The 22907-nt window shown below is 47.9% G+C and overlaps 1 protein-coding gene across 1 annotated transcript in view; it reads right to left on the bottom strand.

Annotated features, from left to right (window-relative positions):
- The window catches only part of EPG5 (ectopic P-granules autophagy protein 5 homolog), a 109743-nt gene that overhangs the window by 46295 nt on the left and 40541 nt on the right, over nucleotides 1-22907 (bottom strand). Inside the window, exons 15-24 of the mRNA XM_032213219.1 lie at nucleotides 22657-22776; nucleotides 18321-18568; nucleotides 14055-14195; nucleotides 12731-12875; nucleotides 10741-10938; nucleotides 9730-9840; nucleotides 8652-8771; nucleotides 4604-4770; nucleotides 2967-3194; nucleotides 1057-1180 (exon numbers count right to left, since the gene is read on the bottom strand). Of these exons, the coding sequence (XP_032069110.1) occupies nucleotides 1057-1180; nucleotides 2967-3194; nucleotides 4604-4770; nucleotides 8652-8771; nucleotides 9730-9840; nucleotides 10741-10938; nucleotides 12731-12875; nucleotides 14055-14195; nucleotides 18321-18568; nucleotides 22657-22776 (1602 nt within the window). The remainder of the gene's footprint in view (nucleotides 1-1056; nucleotides 1181-2966; nucleotides 3195-4603; nucleotides 4771-8651; nucleotides 8772-9729; nucleotides 9841-10740; nucleotides 10939-12730; nucleotides 12876-14054; nucleotides 14196-18320; nucleotides 18569-22656; nucleotides 22777-22907) is intronic.

The following is a 22907-nucleotide window of genomic DNA, read 5'->3' as shown; positions in this document are numbered from 1 at the left end:
CATATGTGCCAAATTTCAAGTTTGTAGGCTTTACGGTTCTGGAGGTTTCATGATGATGCATGAGTGGTATTTGGCTTTTATAGATAGATAGATAGATAGATAGATAGATAGATAGATAGATAGATAGATAGATAGATAGATAGACAGACAGACAGACAGACAGACAGACAGACAGACAGACAGACAGACAGATGATAGGTAGGTAGGTAGGTAGGTAGGTAGGTAGGTAGGTAGGTAGGTAGATAGATAGATAGATAGATAGATAGATATGGATGGATGGATGAGAGAGAGAGAGAGAGAAAGAGAGAGAGAGAGAACACATGAAGTAAATACACAATACCAAAAGGCAGAATTTCCAATGTGGTAGCAAATACAAGCAAATACAGGTAGAGGAGAGAACAGTTTCAGTTTCAGTTCAGAGAAGCAGACTAGTTTACAGCTCTGCACAAACTCAAGAGCTACAGAGCTAAGCCATGTCCAGGCTCCTTGCTGTCTCGTTGCTCACACAGCCAATACTGTTTCAGTTTCCAAAAAGCCCTCATTGGCTGATCCAGTTGCCATGTCTCTTCATTGGCTGACCTTGTTACTAAGCCCTATTGCAGTTCATGAATATACAGACACTGTATGCAGTACTCCAAGTGTGGTATTCCAAGGTAGACTTCCAAAACTGACTTATGACCATTTCTCACACTTATGACAGTTGCAGCATCTCCACAGTCACATGATCAAAATGCAAACACTTGGCAACTGACTCACATTTATAACGGTTGCAGTGTCCCAAGATCACACGATCCCCTTTTGTGATCTCCTGACAAGCAAAGTCAATGGGGAAGCCAGATTCATTTAAGAACCCTTGTTACTAACTTAACAACTGCCGAGATTCACTTCACAACTATAGCCATAAAAGTCATAAAACGGGACAAACTCACTTAAACAACTGTTTCTCTTAGCAACAGAAATGTTGGGTTCAATTGTGGTCGTAAGTCAAGGACTACCTGTAATGATTTCAAAGTCATGCTTGCACAGCCTAAACCCAACCGATCCGTTCATTTTTACCTGCTGGCTCTGCATGATCTTGGCAAGCCGATGTCCATCATATTGCTTGGGCAAAGAGGGAATGTATGTGTCCCCTTTTTGAAACCTTTCTTCCTCCAGCCAGAGAACAAATGTGGAGAAAAGCCTGAAAGCACATCCAAAAGAGAAGATTTGAAGCAGGAACTCACTTTTTGGTTGTTACGTAACTCAAAGAAGGGTTCTGACCTAGGCTTTCCCAAAAAACACGAGGCAGAGTCCTGGTCCCAACAAAACCCCTTTTATTAAACGTGAATTCCTCACATTCACATTCAGCAAAGGCCTGGCAAACAGTATTTGAAAGGAATATTTATGACTACAGAACTTATCTGTCTTTGAAAGCTGCCATGCAAACATTTTCCAAAGGAGGTGCTGTGCAAGGAAAGACTGGGCACAGAGTCTCTGAGATGCACGGACAGATCTTCACACTCCTGAAACGAATCTAACGACCGAACGAATGAATTGTTTCCTGCAAAAGCCCCCTCCCCTTTTGCTCCTCTTTTATTTCCTATGGGAGGGGCCCATCACCTTCCACCTGTGACTTTACTCCCAAGTCTACCCTGATTTCTGAGCTGTTCTCTTCTTCTGGCAGCTCTGCGCATGCGCACACTGGGAACAGGCTCCAGCTGTTCCTCTGCCTCACTGCTATGTAGCTCTGTAGGCACCTGATCACTGCCAGATGGCCTTGGTCCCTTCCCTGCCTCTGATGCAGAGCCCTCGTCCGAGCCTTCCCCAGCCTCCAGGACTGGCCCATGCTCCTCCCCAACCTCCTCACTGTCTGGCTCTGCTGTCAGTTCTGCTGGCAGCTGGCGGGCCACAACAAGAAATATGTTTAGACTGCGCGCGCAGGTGTCTTAGTGCCTCCGCAATGCTCTAACTGCTCAGTGGAACATCGTGCAGGCGCTGTACACGTCATGAGCATACACGGAAGCGCCAAAGACTTAAAAAACCGGTAAGGAGCTCGGGCAGGTGGGTGGGTCCTCTGGAGCACCGTACCAGAATGGTATCCAGTGCTCCGGCAGGCTCCGGTACGCCTGTACCGGGGCGTACCGCCTGCAACCCACCACTGCAGCCATCCCATTAAAGTGAATGGGACTGTCAGTGAGTCCACAGTGGGTCAGAAGAGGAGCCGCTGCAGGGCAGAGATGACAGCTGCTCTTTAAAAATTATGATTTAAAACAAGTTGATTTAAATCAAGCCTTTTTACTAGTTTAAATTTATATCCACTTGATTTAAATCAAATCCACCCTGCTAGAAGATCCTCAGAAGCCTGATAGGGGTTCCTCAAACAGGTATGTGTCAAGCCTGCAGCTTTCTTTTGGATCTCAGGCCTGCCACACTTTCTATTATTCTACTATGCCTTTTTGTATTGTGAGAAAATGGGAGGGGGGGGGTTGTATGGAGCTAGACGCTATGTAGCCATAACAAAATTCTTTCTAGAAAACCAAGGTCATCCTTTGTCTCTGCACCTCTGCAACTGACTGGAACTGGGTGGGAGGAACTGCCAGCATGGCAGTGGAAGATTGGACCATGGGACGGACTTGTGGGTGTGGGGGCAAGATCTTGAACTTTCAACTGGGTGGGGGAAACTGGGAAGCTTTCAGATTCGGGTTTTCCCAGATGTGCCAACAGGGCTCTCTTAATAAATTGGAACTTTGAGCAATACTTTTGCCTTGGACTCTGATTTACTTTTGGATGCTATTTGGAACCCTGGCAGCATTTTGGGCTTGTCCACAAGGGGATCACTTCAGTCTCAAGGCTACAATTGGCTTGGGACAATTCAGGGCAGATCCTGGTGGATCTCCACCCAGCCTCCTTGCATCCATGGATCCTGGACTTCCGTGTTAGCAGAGACCCTCTGGGAAACTCCAGCCCTGAAGGCCATTTGAAGTTACCTGACCAGGTCCTTGTGAAGTTCTAGGAAAGTCACATAATGGGCTTTGCTGAAGCCTTTTGCCGTTGGTTTTTCGCTTCCACCTGCTGGGCTGTCCAACTGGAGCATTTTGCTAGCTGCATGGTGGAAGTCAGTGGCCTCAATCAGATGCTGCTTCAGGTCGTTCAACAGGCTGAGGTGAGCAGGACTCTGGAAAAACCTCTTCCCGATGCAGCCGTCTTTGGGTAGCCTTAAAAGCAGAAATCCTGTGGTTTACAACCAACACAAACCAACCAGTGGTAGGTTGCCAATTTTTTTACTACCGGTTATGCACAGAAGCGTCCAGATGAGTGGGCAGAGCCTCCCGCCGTCACTACTACTGGTTTGCCCGATCCGGGCTGAATTGGGAGCAACCTACCTTTGAAACCAACCAATTTTAGTGTTCCTGGTGTGTACCGTATTTTTTGGACTATAAGACGCACTTTTTCCCCCCAAAAAAGTAGGTGGAAATGTCTGTGCGTCTTATAGACCAAATACAGGCCCATTTTTTGTCTCCCAAACCCTCCATATGTCTCGTTTTCACCCTCTCCGGCCCACAAAAGTATTCTGCAGGACAAAAAACGGACCAGTTTTTGGTGAAAATGGGATGCACAGAGTACTTCTGGGTGCCAGGGAGGGTATAAATGGGACGTTCAGAGACCAAAAACTATTTATTTCTTGTTTTCCTCCTCTAAATCTAGGTGCATCTTATAGTCTGTGTCAGGTTTCCGAAAGATTTATTTAGATTCTTGTAGCCCGCCTTTCTTGTTTTGATAAATAACTCAAGGCAGTAAATATATCTAATGCATCTTCCCCCTATCTTCCCCACAACAACCCTATCGTGCGAGTTGGGCTGAGAGAGAGGGACTAGTCCAAAGTCACTCAGCCGGCGATCATGGCTAATGCGGGACTAGAACTCACAGTCTCCTAGTGACTGGCCCAAAGTCATAGAGCTTGATTTTGTGCCTAAGGCAGGACTAGAACTCACAGTCTCCTAGTGACTGGCCCAAGTCATATAGCTGGCTTTGATGCTTAAGGTGGGACTAGAATTCACAGTCTCCTGGTGATTTGGCCCAAAATCATAAAGCTGGCTTTGATGCCTAAGGTGGGACTAGAACTCACAGTCTCCTGGTGACTGGCCCCAAGTCATACAGCTGGCTTTGATGCCTAACGTGGGACTAGAACTCACAGTCTCCTGGTGACTGGCCCCAAGTCATACAGCTGGCTTTGATGCCTAAGGTGGGACTAGAACTCACAGTCTCCTGGTGACTGGCCCCAAGTCATACAGCTGGCTTTGGTGCCTAAGGTGGGACTAGAACTCACAGTCTCCTGGTGACTGGCCCCAAGTCATACAGCTGGCTTTGATGCCTAAGGTGGGACTAGAACTCACAGTCTCCTGGTGACTGGCCCCAAGTCAAACAGCTGGCTTTGATGCCTAAGGCGGGACTAGAACTCACAGTCTCCTGGTTTCTTGTCCTGGTACTTTAATCACTGGACCAAACTGGCTCATATAGTCTGTACTCTCTTGAAACTAGAAGACTAGATCATTTGAACGTGGGGCTTTCAAAACAGCTCACCCAATTCAACCAAGTCCCCCGTCGTTAACCAACAATCACTCACCCATCCTGCAATCCCGGGCGCTGCAAATAGAGAAGGAAGAACTTTTGGCAAATAAGAGGAAGGAGAGGATGATCCACCGGAGTGCTTAGTGCTTGGTGAGCCCATCGGTAAATCAGCAGGCGCTGGAGAGAAGGCACGACTGGCAGCTTCAGATGGGCCTGGGCTTTCTGCGAGTGGGAGGGAGGGAAAACAGAAGGAAGGTGGGAAGGAGGGTCAAGGAGAGGGAAAGGAAGGAAGGAAAGGAGGAAGGACAATTGGGAGGGAAAGGGAAAGAAAGGAAAGGAGGAAGGGAGGGAGGAGAAAAGGAAGCAAGGAAGGTGGGAGGGTGGATGGATGGGAGAGGAAGGAAGGACAATAGGGTAAAGAAAGGGAGGTGGGGGGAGGGCGGGAGGAAGGATGGACAACAGGGGGGAAAGGAAGAAAGGAGAGGGAGGAAGGGTAATAGAAGGAAGAAATGACAATAGGAGGAGAAGGAAGGAAGGTGGGAGGAAGGGAGGGCAGAAGGAAGGATGGACGGACAATAGGAGGAAAGGAAGGAGGGAGGGATGGATGGAGAGACAATAGGAGGGGAAGGAAGGAAGGTGGGAGGGAAGGAGGGAGAAAAGGTAATAGAAGGAAGGAAGGAAGGAAGGAAGGAAGGAAGGAAGGAAGGAAGGAAGGAAGGAAGGAAGGACAGACAACGGGGGGAAAGGAAGAAAGGTGGGAGGGAGGGAAGAAAGGAGAGAGGGAGGGAGGGTAATAGAAGGAAGGAATGACAATAGGAGGGGAAGGAAGGAAGGTGGGAGGAAGGGAGGGCAGAAGGATGGATGGACGGACAATAGGAGGAAAGGAAGGAGGGAGGGATGGAGAGACAATAGGAGGGGAAGGAAGGAAGGGGGGAGGGAGGGAGAAAAGGTAATAGAAGGAAGGAAGGAAGGAAGGAAGGAAGGAAGGACAGACAATGGGGGGGAAAGGAAGAAAGGTGGGAGGGAGGGAAGAAGGGAGGGAGGGAGGCAGGGTTGGATGATGTTCAGTAATTGATTTGTTTGTTTTTATATAACATTTAATTCCCACAGCTTCACTGTTCTGAAGCATTCCCAAAACAGAGATGAAGTACAATTGTTTAAAAATGTTTACATATTTGGTAGAAATGTAAGACTGCCAAGAAGTATTGGGATCATATACGTTTGTTTGAGCCGAAAAATATAGGTATCATGGATAATAAGCAGACTGAAAAAAGCCCTGGGTTTTGTTTCCATACGTGAGAAAGGCCTCACAAGATTTTATATGCACAGAGGTGGAAAGGAACACACATTCCCAGAACTAAAGAATGGATTTTGAAATTAAGAAAATTGGCAGAGAAACCAAAACTCACTACTTTGGTGGAAGACAAAAGTCTACCCTAGCTTTGTTTTCATTTGGAGACCACATCTGGACTTCTTGTTTGAGAAAGATTTTAAAAAGCCATTTTGATTTGAGGATTTGACAAATAGATTTGTTTTGATTATGGAAATATTGCATGCTTGGATTCTAAATTCTTACTATACAGCATATCTACTGTATTTTTTTTATTTTTTTTATTAACAAACATGTAAAATACACACACACAAAACCTAGACGTACACCACATTTACACAATACAATACGAACAGGAGCTTCCTGTTCTTTCTATAGCAGTTAGACTTATATACCGCTTCATAGGGCTTTTAGCCCTCTCTAAGCGGTTTACAGAGTCAGCATATCGCCCCCACAGTCTGGGTCCTCATTTCACCCACCTCGGAAGGATGGAAGGCTGAGTCAACCTTGAGCCGGTGAGATTTGAACCGCTGAACTGCAGATAACAGTCAGATGAAGTGGCCTGCAGTACTGCACCCTAACCACTGCGCCACCTCGGCTCTTTATTAGCAATCCTCAATCGATACCGCTCACCTTGTATTATTTCCCCTTCTATTGTATTTCATTTGGATTTCACCATTCTTAACCCTCTTATTTTACTCATAACTATTATTTTTTTGAGTTTTGTTACATTCCTTCATTGATTCTTGTTTCTTTCCTCCATCCACCTATGCCATTTATCCCATATCTGGTAGAATTCTGATTCTTCTTTTCCCTGGATTTCTTTAGTTAGTTTGTCTATTTCAGCACAAACCATAACCTTTCCTATTATTTCATCTTCGCTTGGAAGATCTACTGTATTTTTATGCTTGTGTTTAATCTCAGAATAAGAAATTTATTGTTATATGTTAATGTTATTTGGATTGTTTAATCTGTGTATATTATACAATGTTTTTATGTTTTACTTTTTAACTCAAGAGTAATTTTAGTGCAAGATCGGGAAATGCGGAGAGACCTGGTCCATAGAATTACCAAGAATAAGACTCAAATGAATGGATAACAATATCAAAAGTTGAACTTCCTATTTATTTTTACCTGTACGGAAGAAAGTAGGAAGTCAATTCCTTCCTTTTTGGTGACTTATAACTTTTTTTCCTTTATTTGATCTCACCTTCTCAAAGTTGTTATTTTGTATTTTTTTTAAAAAATAAAGTTGATTAAAAATGCTTAAATAAAAGTTAGTTTTTTTAAAAAAAGGAATAACTGAATAAAATATCTGAGAACTTATATTGCGATTCTAGTCTCCTCAAATATAAATAATACAAGGATATTATTCAGAAAGAAATACAGAGCAGCATCAGCTAATCAAAGGCATCCTGATTTGAAATGAATTCTAAGAAGATTTGGTACCTTCCCAATCAAAACCATATGGCAATATCTCACATTAGCAGTTAGACTTATATACCGCTTCATAGGGCTTTCAGCCCTCTCTAAGCGGTTTACAGAGTCAGCATATCGCCCCCACAGTCTGGGTCCTCATTTCACCCACCTCGGAAGGATGGAAGGCTGAGTCAACCTTGAGCCGATGAGATTAGAACCGCTGAACTGCAGATAGCAGTCAGCTGAAGTGGCCTGCAGTACTGCACCCTACCCACTGCGCCACCTTGGCTCTTGGTGCTCTCTGAATTTTCTTGTTTCCTTGCAGAGGTTCCATTACCCAAACTAGGTAATAACATCAGTGCTAGTAAGGAATAGGTTTTTTCAGAGCTCTGCAAAGCCCATTCCTACTAGTACTTATGATGTTACCTAGTTTAGTAACGAAACGTCTGCAGCAAAACAACCAAGCTCAGAGAGTACCAAGGACCCCTCATTTCAACCCTGAGCTAGAAATATTCTCTTTTATAAATGTCCCACATCCTTCAGGTGGTGGGCCAGGGAAGCCACCTAGATGGGGATTCAGCCAGTTCGTACCTATTCGGGAGAACCGGTTGTTAACTTTCTAAGCAGTTTGGAGAACCAGTTGTTGGAAGAAATCTCCTTTTGGTTTTTTTCCTAAATCCTGTAAGGAAGGCAGGAAAGAAACATTCTGGTGTTGTTACTGCCTCTCCCTTAACCCTTATTACATTCTTGGCAGTAATAGCAATAGCAATAGCAGTTAGACTTATATACTGCTTCATAGGGCTTTCAGCCCTCTCTAAGCAGTTTACAGAGTCAGCACATTGCCCCCACAGTCTGGGTCCTCATTTCACCCACCTCGGAAGGATGGAAGGCTGAGTCAACCTTGAGCCGGTGAAATTTGAACCGCCGAACTGCAGATAACAGTCAGCTGAAGTGGCCTGCAGTACTGCACCCTAACCTCTGCGCCACCTCGGCCTAGACTTACTGACTCCGGATGTTTTTTTTAATTTCCTTTGCTGGGGCTTCACTTTCTTAAAGGGGAAGGGTTGTTTTAAGCTTTTTACATTGCTGTTGGGAGGAAATACTCCCCTGTTGGAGTTCTTCCAGCCGGGATGAAAAGATCAACCCTTTGAAGAAATAATTGACTAACGAAGCAGAGCTGATGGAAAGAATCTCTTAATGACGAGGAACCAAGATGAGTGACATTCAGCAAGGCTTCTTGGCTAGCTGGAAAGATTGACATCCAAATGTGAGTTTACATACCCTTTCTGACTTTTGGTCTAAATGTTCGTTCTGGGAGATGTTATGTAATTAATGAATAAATTTTCAGATTTACCTTCAGAGCCTGGTCGGGTGAAACGGAATTGGTAACCAACTCTCTCACTACGACCCTACGGAGCTGGGAATCCTCTTCAAATATGGACTCCATATTCAGAACACTCCAGGCAAACCAAACCTGTGAATTACAAAGCAACGCTTGCCTCTTTATTTATTTTAAAATAATTTGTATACTGCTCCCCAACTCACTCTCGGTGACTTCCAGTGCCTTGCAAAAGCCCCGTGCAAACAACAAAAAAGCAATTAATTCCCACCCACCCATCTCCAGTGACAGCAATCAAAGGAGTCCCTTGATGGGTTCCTGTCCTGACCCGCCCCTTCTCCGTCCAGGAACGAAAGCCAAAACAGACGTACAAAAGAATATTTTAATCAGTCCAGACTCTTGTTGGCTGCAAGCCCAAAATAAACAAAGAGATAAGCTCTCTGGCAGCAATTAAACAAGCTTCTCACAGCAAACCACTTATCCAAGTTGGTTTCTCTGAATCATGAACATAAGCGAGAACGTTGACTCCTGCAACCAGGGCGTGGCACAAACAGTCTCTTTTATACTCAGGAGAGGATCTTAATCAGCATCAGCTGCTTGTAATCACCTCCTGTAGTTACTCCGTTGTTCTTTACGCCAAGTAGTCCTGCGCCTGCGTGCATCCTGAAACAACTCCCAAATGTTTTCCTGAACATTCCCTTTGATCCAATGCTCTGCCGCCACCTGGTGGTCGACCAGTCTCTCCTCGCCCTGCTCGGAGTCGACACCCTGTCCAGGGTCCTCCACCTCCTCCAAGGCCGACTCATAAGACCCCTCGCTGTCGGAGTCTGGCGGCAGCTCCAACGGCTCCTGCCGGGCCATAACAGGTTCCATCCAATTCTGAGTTAGATTAACGGTCAAGGTAAACTGGGGCTAGGTAAGAGTCAATGGAATTCACAGTGGCAAGGACTTCGGTCTCTTATGGCTGCATAAGGATTCAATGCTGATGGCACGTTTGACTCCACCTTCAGTCTCTACCTGGTCATTTCCTAAAAGAACGGGCCATCAACCCCAAGCTAAACTTTAGCCCATCAACTCCAGGATGGTCCCTTACCTGCGTGGAATTAGCATTTCCCTCGATGAAGGAAGGTGTGATGTTGCCTGCCACAATCCAGCTGACCAAGGAAGACAGCAGCCCTTTGTCGCTGTGATAGCCCAGAGCATTCTGGGAGATTGGAGGAAAAGAGAAAACATGCCGGTGAGAGAAAGCTGCCCTCCAACAGCGTCCTTCCAGGACAAAGGAACATTTACAAAAAATATCTGGGATTGAAATGTCTAAAAATAATTGTTGGCCCATGGAAAAGCCACTTTGAAGAATTGTGTCTATCCATCTTGCAACTTGTTTGGATCCCATTCGCGATAAACAGGTAGCACGTGGAATCACACACCTTCTGGGCCGCAGAAAAATCTCTCTGCACAGAAGGGGTCCCTGCTGCCCAAAAGGTTCGCGGTCACTACCCTTCAAGATTTCAATCCACTGGAGAAGCCTGTGGATTTGTTGTGGTGATCAGCCACCGGCCCCTCCAGCAGCCAAATCAGAGGAGGAGGAGGAGGCGTGGGAGTCAGGGTCAGCATCAAGGCAACCTGGGAGCTCCAACGGGGGAAGAGGGAATGGAGCTATCAGAGATAAGAGACAGAGGCAAAACCTGGGCCAGCCATCAACCCTCAGATGGAGAGTCAACAGCCCCCAGGTCTGGAGGTGGCTGATGAGGAAGAGGAGAAACAGCTTTGTCCAGCGCCTGATGGGCAGATACGCAGAAGGCAGAGGAGAGGAGAACAGTGGAAATCTATGGGCCGGTCCTTGGGATGGAAGAGCCACCGCTGCTAGCAAAGCCCCACCCTAGCTCTGGGGATAAAAGGCAGGGGGCGGAGATGAATAGAAGTGGCAGACAACTATTCACCTTCCAGCCGGACTTATTAGCCTGCAGTGTGAGAGAAATGTGTTGCTGGGGCTGCCGAATAAAAGGAATCTTTGAGTTAACTTTAGAGAGTTTGTGGTGTTCTGGGACAGAACAGGATTCTTCTCCCAATCCGTGGGAAAGTTGGGGAGGATGGGGACCCATACCTTGTGCTGCTGATAGAGTAACTTCTGCACGCAATCCTCTTGGTTGAACTGAAAGGCAGCTTGGCACAAACCGTCCATCAGTTCGAGGACGGCTCTCTCCTTGTACCAGAGCGGTTGGCTGGTCAGGACCTGGACCCAGAATTCTAACACGGCCGCCGGGCCGATTCCGCTGGGGTGGCTGCTCATAAAAACGTGGCTCTGTCAAAATAAAGGCGAGAGTGACTATTGGGCTCGTGCTAAAAAAAGGGGAAAAGATCCGACTCCTATACAGGCGGTCCTCGACTTATGACCACCGTGGAGGTCAAAATTTCCACTGGTAAGCAAAGCAGTTGTTAAGGGAGTCCTGCCCCATTTTATGACTCCCTTTTTTGCCATGGTTGTTAAATGTATTGCAACAGTTGTTAAGGGAGGCATGCAGTCATTAGGAAATTGCTGGCTTCCCCCACTGACTCTGCTTGTCGAACGCTCCCTAGGAAACTCATGACACCCACCTGCTTCCTGAGAGCATGAAACAAACTTCTTGTCCCGACAAAAACCCCTTTTATTAATTTTCTGTGAATTCTGCTCATTCACCTACAGCAAAGTCTTTTCAAGGGAGGATTTACAGTCACAGACCTTATCTGGCTTGGAGAGCTGCCAGGTCGATACCTGCAAAACTTGGCAAGGAGTCTCAGAGAGTCACAAACCAATTAGACGAACTAATGGTCTCTTGCAAACTCCACTCCCCTTTCGCTCCTCTTTTATTTTCTCTGGGAGGGGCCATTCATTGTCCACCTGTGGCCTCCCTCCCAAGTTGATCCCTGCTCTTTAGCTGTTCCCTTCGTCTGGCAACTCTGTGCATGCGCATACTGGGAACAGGCTCCAGCTGTTCATCTGCCTCACTGATGTCTGACTCTGAAGGCATCTGATAACTGGCATATGGCTCTGGCCCCCTCTCTGCCTCCGACACAGAGCCCTCCTCAGAGCCTTCCCCAGACTCCAGGACTGGCCCATGTTCCTCCCCAACCTCCTCACTGTCTGAGTCTGCTGCCAGCTCTGCAGGCCGCTGGAGGGCCACACCAGCACCCACCCACCCCACAAGGACACTGCACCCACATAAATAACTGTAACCTCCCATAGTTTCATTATATGACTGTGGAGTATACTGCAATGGTCATTAAGTGTGAGAACTGGTCGTAAGTCATATTTTTAGTGCTATTGTAATTGGGAACGGTCTTTAATAACATATGGTTGCAAATTGAGGACTTTTTATGTTTGATCCTGGTCCTCCTTATATGGCTGAAACAAAATAAGCGTCTTCGAGGGAACACTCCCCCTCCCAGTGCTTCTATTTGAGCTGTGCTGGAGCAGTGGTTAGAATGCAGTACTGCAGGCCAACGCTGCCCACTGTTTGGAGTTCGATTTTCACCAGCTCAAGGTTGACTCAGCCCTTCCATCCTTCCAAGGTCGGTAAAAGGGGACCCAGATTGTTGGGGGCAAGAGGCTGACTCTGTAAACCGCTTACAGTAAGGACTGTAATGCACTGTGAAGTGGTATATACCGTATTTTTGGAGTATAAGATGCACTGGAGTATAAGACGCACCAAGATTTTGAAGGCAAATAAAAAAGTTTTTGCACTCTGCAGACCTCCCCAAAATGACCTGTTTTTCGCAAAAACGGGCCCATTTTTTGTAAAAGAAAAGGCGGGGCATGCATAGCCTTTAGGAGGCTTATACAGTGCTCCTGGGGGCTGGGGGGGGGTAAAAACGAGCAAAAAACAGCCTGTTTTTCGCTCATTTCTGCCCTCCCCAGCCCCCAGGAGCATTCTGGAAGCCTCCTAAAGGCTATGCACGGCCATTTTGGTGAAGGGGGCAGGGTTTTGGGAGGCAAAAAAATGCTGTATTCAGTGTATAAGACGCACCCAGATGTTCACCCTCTTTTTTGAGGGAAAAAGGTCCGTCTTATACTCCCAAAAATACGGTAAGTCTAAGGGCTACTGCTATTTCCTGACCTGAATCATGGAGTTCAACAGCTTAATGTTTTTGCCATAACTCGTGCCGGTCAAGTGCTGAGTCACCCTGCTGGTCATCTGCTGAGTCATCCCTTGAGGAACACCGCTGTCCAGCTGAAGGAACTGGTGGAAGAAGGAGAGAAACCTAGGGAAGCCACAAACAAATTGGCCATCTAATTATCCGATCACAGGCAGATGTTTCTCCATCCATATCCCCCAACCAACATCCTCCCTCCATCCCAGCGCCGAAAGAGCCTTCGGACTCAGTCAAAGCAACGCGTATATTATATTATATTATATTATATTATATTATATTTATTTGTCTTGTATGCCGCCCACTCCCGGAGGACTCCAGGCGGCTCACAAAAGACAAGGGAAAGGGGGGAAAGAGACAAAGACAACATATTAAAAACAAAACCAACATTCACAATTTCTGTGGAGGTAGATGCTTCTCAGCTCCCCCCAGCCTGCTGGAACAGCCAGGACTTGGTGGCTTTGCGGAAGGCCGGGAGGGTAGTAAGGGTCCGGATCTCAACAGGGAGCTCGTTCCAGAGGGCCGGAGCTGCAACAGAGAAGGCCCTCCCCCGGGGAGTCGCCAGCCGACATTGGCTGGCACATGGAATCCGGAGGAGACCCAACCTGTGCGATCTAATTGGTCTGAGAGAGGTAATCGGCAGGAGGCGGTCTCTCAGGTACCCAGGTCCGATGCCATGTAGGGCTTTATAGGTAGCGACCAGCACCTTGAAGCGATTCAGAGACTAATAGGTAGCCAGTGCAGCTCGCGGAGGATAGGTGTAACATGGGTGTACCTTGGTGCACCCACAATCGCTCGCGCGGCTGCATTCTGGACTAATTGGAGTCTTTGAACACTCTTCAAGGGCAGCCCCATGTAGAGCGCATTACAATAATCCAGTCTTGAGGTCACAAGGGCGTGAGTGACTGTCTGAAGGGCCTCCCGATCCAGGTAGGGTCGCAATTGGTGTACCAGGCGAACCTGGGCAAAGGTCCCCCTGGTCACAGCCGACAGATGGTGTTCTAGAGTCAGCTGTGGGTCCAGGAGGACTCCCAAATTGCGAACCCTCTCAGTGGGGCATATAATTTCGCGTAACAAGCGGCGCGCTATCAATATACAGGCAGTCCTCAACTTTTTCATTTTTCTTGCCTAAATGTAGAACCTTACTCTTTTCACCATTAAATTTCATTTTGTTAGGCAAGAACTACCTGTATATTACCCCGGGGTCTTTTCAGAAGGGTTAAATACCAATGTCATTAAAAAAAAAAACAGCCAAACCATGATCAAGGTTCAAGGTAAATCTGAACTCACTTTTCGTTCTTGAGAAGGTAATAATGGCACGGGTAGAAGAGAAGCAGCACTTTATCCAGGACGTGGACGACGGTCTTCAGATGTCGCGACTGAACCAGAATGCCCAAATAAGGGATCCCTTCAGCACAGAACTTCTCAATGCTGGTCAACATAAAGAAACAAAATAGATTTCGTTTTGCAGGTTCATGCAAAAGCAAGAAACAAGACTCCTTTTCACACAAAACCCCCTCTTTATTTACCTCTTGGGAATTAATGGCATTCACCCACCGTAAAGTCCAGGCAAGAGTCCTTCAAAGAATTAATTGCAGTAACAGACCTCACCAGTTCCTTGCAAGGTGTGAGCTGCCAGCCGAAAGGCTGCCAATTACCGTGGCACGACAAAACCGCGGTCCACTAAAGCGCACCCGATTAAAGCGCGTACCTGACGTCATCAGCAGCGCGACAAATACCACCGCGGAGAAAAAAGGGCACTTTAAAAAGCGCTTTTAAAGCAAGCCGATTCACGAAAAGGTAAGGGTTAGGTTTAGGTTTAGGGTTAGGTTAAGGGTTAGGGTTAGGTTTAGGGTTACGTTAAGCGTTAGGGTTAGGTTTAGGGTTAGGTTAAGGGTTAGCGTTAGGTTTAGGGTTAGGTTAAGGGTTAGGTTTAGGGTTAGGTTTGGGGGGGTTAGGGTAAGGTTTTCGCGTTAATTTTAACTTTACCGCTCACAGCGTGTTTTCGTCGTGCTGTGATGACGTCAGGTACGCGCTTTCGTCGAGCGCGCTTTAGTCTACCGCGGTTTTGTGGTGGAACCGCCAATTACCATATTTTTGGGAGTATAAGACGCACCTTTTTCCCTCAAAAAAGAGGCTGAAAATCTGGGTGCGTCTTATACACTGAATGCAGCATTTTGGCCTCCTGAAACCCCACCCCATTTGCAAAAATGGCCTTGCAGAGCCTTTAGGAGCCTTGCAGAGTGCTCCTGGGGTCTGAGGAGGGCAAAAATGAATGAAAAACGGGCCATTTTTTGCTCAATTGCCCCTCTCCAGCCCCCAGGAGCATTCTGCAAGGCTCCTAAAAGCTATGCATGCCCTTTTGGGGGGGGGGGGACAGGCCCGTTTTTGCAAAAAACAGGCTTTTTTGGGGAGGTCTGCAGAGTGCAAAAACCTTTTTAAAAAATTTGCTTCTTCAAACCCTTGGTGCATCTTATACTCCAGTGTGTCTTATACTCCAAAAAATATGGTAAGTTCTGGCAAGCAGTCCTTGCGGTACAAAACACCATTAGCAAAATCTTCAGAAATATGAACTGTTGTCTCCTACAACCACTACTCCCCTTTCCTTCTATTTATTCCCCAGCCAGGGAGAGGCCATTCAGCATCTATGTGTGTTTTGCTTCCTGAGTCGACTCCTTGTCCTCCACTGTTCTCCTCTCCTAACAGCTCTGTGCATATGTGCATCTGGAACAGGCCTCACTTGTTGTTCCTCCTCACTCATCTCAGCCTCCAAAGGCAGCTGCCTCTTTGGCGGCTGGGAAATGTCGGACAGTCCAGGCTCTATCTCTGTGTCCAACGCAGAGCCTTCCCCAGACTCCAGAGCTGGCTCAGGTTCCGCCCCAACCTCCTCATCGTCCGAGTCTGCCGCCAGCTCCACAGGCAGCTGGCAGGCCACAACACTAGCTTTCACAGATAAGAGGAAGGACTGAAGAATGACACTTAAAACTGGGCTTCCAATTTGGTTTTAAACCCAATGTCAGCATTCCAAGTAACGGAGCCAAAGAAATCAGAAATCCAAGGCAAAGAACATTCCAGAGAGAACATGTTTAATGGACACCTCATATCAGCATACTCAGTGAAAACCAACTCTAAAAAATCCCTGCGGTTATCATGTAGTTGAAAAAGCAAAAGTTTCCCTCCCCAGGTGTCTCAGGTCACATTGTCCAATCAACACAGTGGGCGGGCACCCTCAACACTTCTGTTCCTCCTCCTAGGGCCACCTGTTGGGATGACCTTGGTTCCCACAGGAGAGCTCTTCCTTTTGTCTATGAGACAATGTTGCTATATCCCCCTCATCCTCCCGTCACCCTAGTGTTTTCGCAACTATGAAGCAGTACAAGATGGCTTCAGCCAGGTTCAATTCAGAGTTGACACCCGGTTTAAGTTAAGAGGACAGATTCTTTCCAACTCCTGGCATCAAACTTCTTCCTTTTCTCAACATCCTCTTCTTTAAGCGAGATAGGAAAATGGGTTCTCAGGCGTTCTATCCATCTGCCCACCTGTTTGTAATTAATTAGTCCTACCTTGGCTTAACTACCATGGTTTCCATGGAACTTTGAGAATTGTAATCTATATATATATATAAATGGATCGATCTCTCTCTCTCTCTCTCTCTCTCTCTCTCTCTCTCTGTGTGTGTGTGTGTGTGTGTGTGTGTGTGTGTGTGTGTGTGTTCCAGCATAACTCTGGAAAGCCTGGGCCACTGAAAAATTTCAACCAAACTTGGTACACAGATGACTTACTCTCTGGAAACAAATACGGTGGGGGTAAGACATCGCTAACACCCCTTTGTGTGTGTGTGTGTGTGTGTGTTCCAGCATAACTCTGGAATGCCTGGGCTGCTAAAATGACTTGGTACACAGATGACGTATTCTCTGGAAACAAATATTGTGGGGGGTAAGATACCCCTAACACCCCTTGTGTGTGTGTGTGTGTGTGTGTGTCTGTGTGTCTGTGTCTGTGTTCTAGCATAACTCTACAACGCCTGAGCCACTGAAATGAAAAGGAACGGATTCCATCTATAGTGTCAACGAGAATTGATTGGCAGGTTTCGCCACAGGCGATGAGAAGAACGGTCACTGGGACTGCACTGTCTTGTGCTTTTTCATGCGCAAATTCCCAACCTTGCTCTTTGCTACCCACAGTGAAGGGTTTTTAAGCAGACGGCATGTTAGGAGGTCACAATGATCTGTATTTGTAAAGCAGTCCCACAAAACCACAGATGGCATGCTCAGATATTGCTGGTTGAGAAAGCCACATGAAGTTCACAAAGGAAAACATTGTGACTAAACATGAATTATTTACATTCCTGGCTGACCCTGACATCCAAACTTAGCCATAAGAAGAAAAAAAAGTAGTTATCGGAGCTTCGAAGTGTTGTGGCCCGCCAGCAGCCAGTAGATAGATCTGGCAGTAGATTCGGAGAGTGAGGAAGTTGGGGAGGAACATGGGCCAGTCCTGGAGTCTGGGGAAGGCTCTGATGAGGGCTCTGTGTCGGAGGCAGAGAGGGGGCCAGAGCCGTATGACAGGGTTCCACCACAAAACCACGCTCGACTAAACCGCACCCGACTAAACCGCGTCGCTGACGTCATCAACAGGGCGACAACAGCGCGGAGACAGAAGCACGCTGTAAACCCTAAACCTAAAATTAACCCCTAAACCTAACCCCCCTAAACTTAATCCTAAACCTAACCCTAAACCTAACCCTTAACCTAACCCTAAACCTAACCCTAAACCTAACCCTTAACCTAACCCTAAACCTAATCCTAACCCTTAACCTAACCCTAAACCTAACCCTAACCCTTAACCTAACCCTAACCCTAACCCTAACCCTTAACCTAATCCTAAAGCTAACCCTAAACCTAATCCTTACCTTAAGTTGAATCGGCTTGCTTTCAAAGCGCTATTTAAAGAGCCCTTCTTTCTCCGCGCTGGCTGTTGTTGCCCTGTTGATGACATCAGCGACGTGGTTTAATCAGGCGCAGCTTAGTCGAGCGCGGTTTTGACGGGTCACGGTATGACAGTTATCAGCTGCCTTCAGAGTCAGACATCAGTGAGGCAGACAAACAGCTGGGGCCTGTTCCCAGTGTGCGCATGCACAGAGTTGCCAGACGAAGGAAACAGCTAAAGAACAGGAGTTGACGTGGGAGTAAGGCCACAGGTGGACAATGAATGGCCCTTCCCAGAGGAAATAAAAGAGGAGCGAAAGGGGAGTAGAGTTTGCAGGAGACAATTACTTTGCTTAATTAGTTCATGACTCTCTGAGACTCCTTGCCAAGTTTTGCAAGTATCGGCCTGGCAGCTCTCCAAGCCAGATAAGGTCTGTGACTGTAAATCCTCCCTTGAAAGACTTTGCTGGATGGGAATAAGCAGAATTCACAGTCAATTAATAAAAGGGGTTTTTGTCGGGACAAGGAGTTTGCTTCGTGCTCTTGGAAAGCCTCGGTCAGAACACAAAGAAACTACGGATGGGTTTAGGAAACACAAGTTGCAAGCACGAAGAAAATGAATGTTTACCTGTGGCCCACCGCGGACATCGCCAAGGCAAGGTAGCAGCCAATTGGGAGGCTAGATCTGACTGCCTTTAGCAGCGGGTGAAAGGCGGGTGAATCTGCCAAGTCAGGTATGGGTGCTGGAGCCCAGTGTCCCTGCACGCCGAAATCGTTCATGTGCAGCTTTAATCTCAAAATCATCCCCCAGGCCCACTGATTAAAGGAGCTTTCTGCTGTCTCGCCATAACGGACAATGCTGGCCAGATAGGAGACCTGGTAAACAGAAGCGACATAACAAAATGACAGGGTTGGAAGGGATCTTGGAGGTCGTCTAGTTTCAGGGGCCCCCAAGCTGTGGGCCACGGCCCACCATGGGTTTGCGGCCTATTCGCAACGGGGCCATGTGAGTGAGTGGGTGGCTGGGGTGTGTGCATGTGTGCACAGTTCCATTTCCATGAGCATCACGGAAGGGTCCCACTCGTGCGAGAGAAAGGGGCTCATGGCCCCACTCGCACATGGGCTCAGGACCCCACTCGCATGGGAGCTCAGGGCCCCACTCGTGTGAGCATCACAGGGCTTAGGGCCCCACTCGTGGGAATGTCACAGGGGCTCAGAGCCCCAATCGTGCGAGCAAAAGGGGCTCAGGGCCCCACTCGCACCAGTATCACGAGGACTGAAGACAACACTCATTTGAGTGTCATGGGGGCTCAGGGCCCCACTCGTGCATCACAGGGGCTCAGGGGCTCTCTCGTGGGAGCATCATTGGGGCTCATGGCCCCACTCGTGGGAGCAAAAGGGATCACCGCCCCACTCGTACAAGCAAGGGGCTCAGGGCCCCACTCACACGAGCATCACAAGGACTGAGGGCCACACTCATTTGAGTGTCATGGGGGCTCAGGGCCCCACTCGCCCATCACAGGGGCTCAGGGCCCCACTCGCGCATCACAGGGGCTCAGGGCCCCACTCGTGCATCACAGGGGCTCAGGGCCCCACTCATGTGAATGTCAGAGGAGCTCAGGGCCCCACCCACGCGAGTGTTGCGGAGGTCTCACTCGTGCAAGCTTCACAGGTGCTGAGGTCCATGCTCGCACATGCGCACACCTGATCCTCCCACAAAACGACCCCCAATTTCCCCTTCCCCCTAACAACACGGAAAGGTCGAGGAACTCTATTCTAATCCAGAATAATCTGCTAAACCAGGAAGCTCTATATTATTTCAAACAAATAGTTGTCCAAAATCCCTCAGTTCAAAATCTCAACAAAACAAATGTCCTTTACTAGTCAAAGAACTTCCCAGTTGCCAACCCAAAATACTGTTAGCTACTAGGAGCTTCAAGCACACTTTGACTTATGACCACAGTAGAACCTGAACTTTCTGTTGCTAAGCGAGACGGTTGTGAGTTTTGCCCCATTTTACGATCTTCCTGGCCAGAGGTGCTAAGTGAATCACTCCAGATGTTAAGTAAGGATCACGGTTGTTAAGTGAATCTCACATCCCCATTGACTTTGCTTGCCAGAAGGTCGCAAAAGGGGACCAGTTGCCAAATGTCCGAATTTCGATCACGTGAGCACAGGGATCCTGCAACTGTCACTGAGTAAGAAAAATGGACATTTAAGATACCATGTCAAACTAGTTCAGTTTTAATAGGAGTAAATATTTTTTAGTCCAGGGATGAACTGAGGCGTTCTTGAAGTGAGCTTGCTTGTTTTCTTGTAGACGTTTCATTGCCCAACTAGATAACATCATCAGTGCTAGTGAGTGTGGGATTTTGTTCTCTGTTTATATAGAATTACTAGCTGGGTACCCATGCTCCGCTAAGAAACTATGTGATCGGACCCCTCTCCTCTTTTCTCCCCTTCTTTCCCACAGGCTGGCCCCATTGATCCTCTCCTCTCCCCTTCTCTCCCTCAGGCTGGCCCCACAGAAGCCTTTCCTCTCCTATCCCCTTCTCTTTCAGGCTTGCCCCACAGAGGCCTCTCCTATCTTATCCCCCTTCTCTCCCTCAGGCTGGTCCCACTGATCCTCTCCTATCCCCTTCTCTCCCTCAGATTTGCCCCACAGAGGCCTCTCCTATCCTATCCCCTTCTCTCCCTCAGGCTGGTCCCACTGATCCTCTCCTATCCCCTTCTCTCCCTCAGATTTGCCCCACAGAGACCTCTCCTATCTTATCCCCCTTCTCTCCCTCAGGCTGGTCCCACTGATCCTCTCCTATCCCCTTCTCTCCCTCAGATTTGCCCCACAGAGGCCTCTCCTATCCTATCCCCTTCTCTCCCTCAGGCTGGTCCCATTGATCCTCTCCTATCCCCTTCTCTCCCTCAGATTTGCCCCACAGAGGCCTCTCCTATCTTATCCCCCTTCTCTCCATCAGGCTGGTCCCACTGATCCTCTCCTATCCCCTTCCCTCCCTCAGGCTTGCCCCACAGAGGCCTCTCCTATCCTATCCCCCTTCTCTCCCTCAGGCTTGCCCCACAGAGACCTCTCCTATCTTATCCCCCTTCTCTCCCTCAGGCTGGTCCCATTGATCCTCTCCTATCCCCTTCTCTCCCTCAGATTTGCCCCACAGAGGCCTCTATCTTATCCCTCTTCTCTCCCTCAGGCTGGTCCCATTGATCCTCTCCTATCCTCTTCTCTCCCTCAGATTTGCCCCACAGAGGCCTCTCCTATCCTATCCCCTTCTCTCCCTCAGGCTTGCCCCACAGAGACCTCTCCTATCTTATCCCCCTTCTCTCCCTCAGGCTGGTCCCATTTATCCTCTCCTATCCCCTTCTCCCCCTCAGATTTGCCCCACAGAGACCTCTCCTATCTTATCCCCCTTCTCTCCCTCAGGCTGGTCCCATTGATCCTCTCCTATCCTCTTCTCTTCCTCAGATTTGCCCCACAGAGGCCTCTATCTTATCCCTCTTCTCTCCCTCAGGCTGGACCCATTAATCCTCTCCTATCCCCTTCCCTCCCTCAGGCTTGCCCCACAGAGGCCTCTCCTATCCTATCCCCTTCTCTCCCTCAGGCTTGCCCCACAGAGACCTCTCCTATCTTATCCCCCTTCTCTCCCTCAGGCTGGTCCCATTGATCCTCTCCTATCCCCTTCTCTCCCTCAGATTTGCCCCACAGAGGCCTCTCCTATCTTATCCCCATTCTCTCCCTCAGGCTGGTCCCATTGATCCTCTCCTATCCCCTTCTCTCCCTCAGATTTGCCCCACAGAGGCCTTTCCTCTCCTATCCCCCTTCTCTTCCTCAGGCTGGTCCTATTGATCCTCTCCTATCCCCTTCCCTCCCTCAGGCTTGCCCCACAGAGACCTCTCCTATCTTATCCCCCTTCTCTCCCTCAGGCTGGTCCCATTGATCCTCTCCTATCCCCTTCTCTCCCTCAGATTTGCCCCACAGAGGCCTCTCCTATCTTATCCCCCTTCTCTCCCTCAGGCTGGTCCCATTGATCCTCTCCTATCCCCTTCTCTCCCTCAGATTTGCCCCACAGAGGCCTTTCCTCTCCTATCCCCCTTCTCTTCCTCAGGCTGGTCCTATTGATCCTCTCCTATCCCCTTCCCTCCCTCAGGCTTGCCCCACAGAGGCCTCTCCTATCTTATTCCCTTTCTCTCCCTCAGGCTGGTCCCATTGATCCTCTCCTATCCCCTTCCCTCCCTCAGGCTTGCCCCACAGAGGCCTCTCCTATCTTATTCCCTTTCTCTCCCTCAGGCTTGCCCCCAGAGGCCTCTCCTATCTTATTCCCCTTCTTGCCTCCAGTCTAACTCCTTATCATCAGAGCGTTTTTCAGGCGAGGAGGGGAGAAGATTGTCTAAACTGACAGCCCACAGGCCGGATGAGTCACGCGCTAGCTACGCCCAAGTGGAAGTTGGAACAAAGTTCTTTGCAGGTGGGGAGGGAGAGTAGAACGTCTAACTCCGTGGCATCAGAGCGTGTCAATAAAATAAGAAATACTAATGATCTGAAGGTCATTTCAAAAAATAATTTCTTTGCGAACACCTAGAAGCCAAGAGGAACATACGTGGCGAATTTCAAGTTTGTAGGCTTTACAGTTCTGGATATTTCGTGGTGAGTGAGTGGTATTTGACTTTTATATACTGTATATAGATTTACCCTGCATAAATAGGGAGCAAACCTCATACTCACCAACATTGATGATGTTACCTAGTTGGGTAATAAAACGTCTACAAGAAAGAAAGAAAAAACTCACAGAGACCCAAGAAGTCCTTATCTCAGATCAGGGTTTTTTGTTTTTTTTAATTCATGCTCCAAGGTACTGTGAGAATCCATAAAATTTCTCCTGTTTGGCAACTATGTGAAATTTGATTTATTGCTTCAACCAGCAACTAGGAGAGATTCAAAAGCAATAAAAGGGAATCACCTGTTTGAAGCTCTCAGAGAGAAGTCCGCTGTATGGCTTCTGGGAAAGATACTTCTGATAAGCTTCTAAGATCATCAACGCGACCTCCGTGTGGACAGCTGGGCTGATGTGAAGGTGACCCTGTTCAAAAACATCCAGCTGATTTCCAAGACTTTTCTCTTCCGTCGGGCTACCTAACCACTTGGTAGTTAGTCGGCTAGCTGTTTAAATATCACATTTATTTATTTCAGACACAAAACCATTGCAGAGAT

The sequence above is a fragment of the Thamnophis elegans genome, chromosome 3 (genome assembly GCF_009769535.1).
Source record: "Thamnophis elegans isolate rThaEle1 chromosome 3, rThaEle1.pri, whole genome shotgun sequence".
NCBI lineage: Eukaryota > Metazoa > Chordata > Lepidosauria > Squamata > Colubridae > Thamnophis > Thamnophis elegans.
The sequence above is the reverse complement of the archived record's forward strand: the minus strand, read 5'-3'. Positions and strand labels throughout refer to the sequence as shown.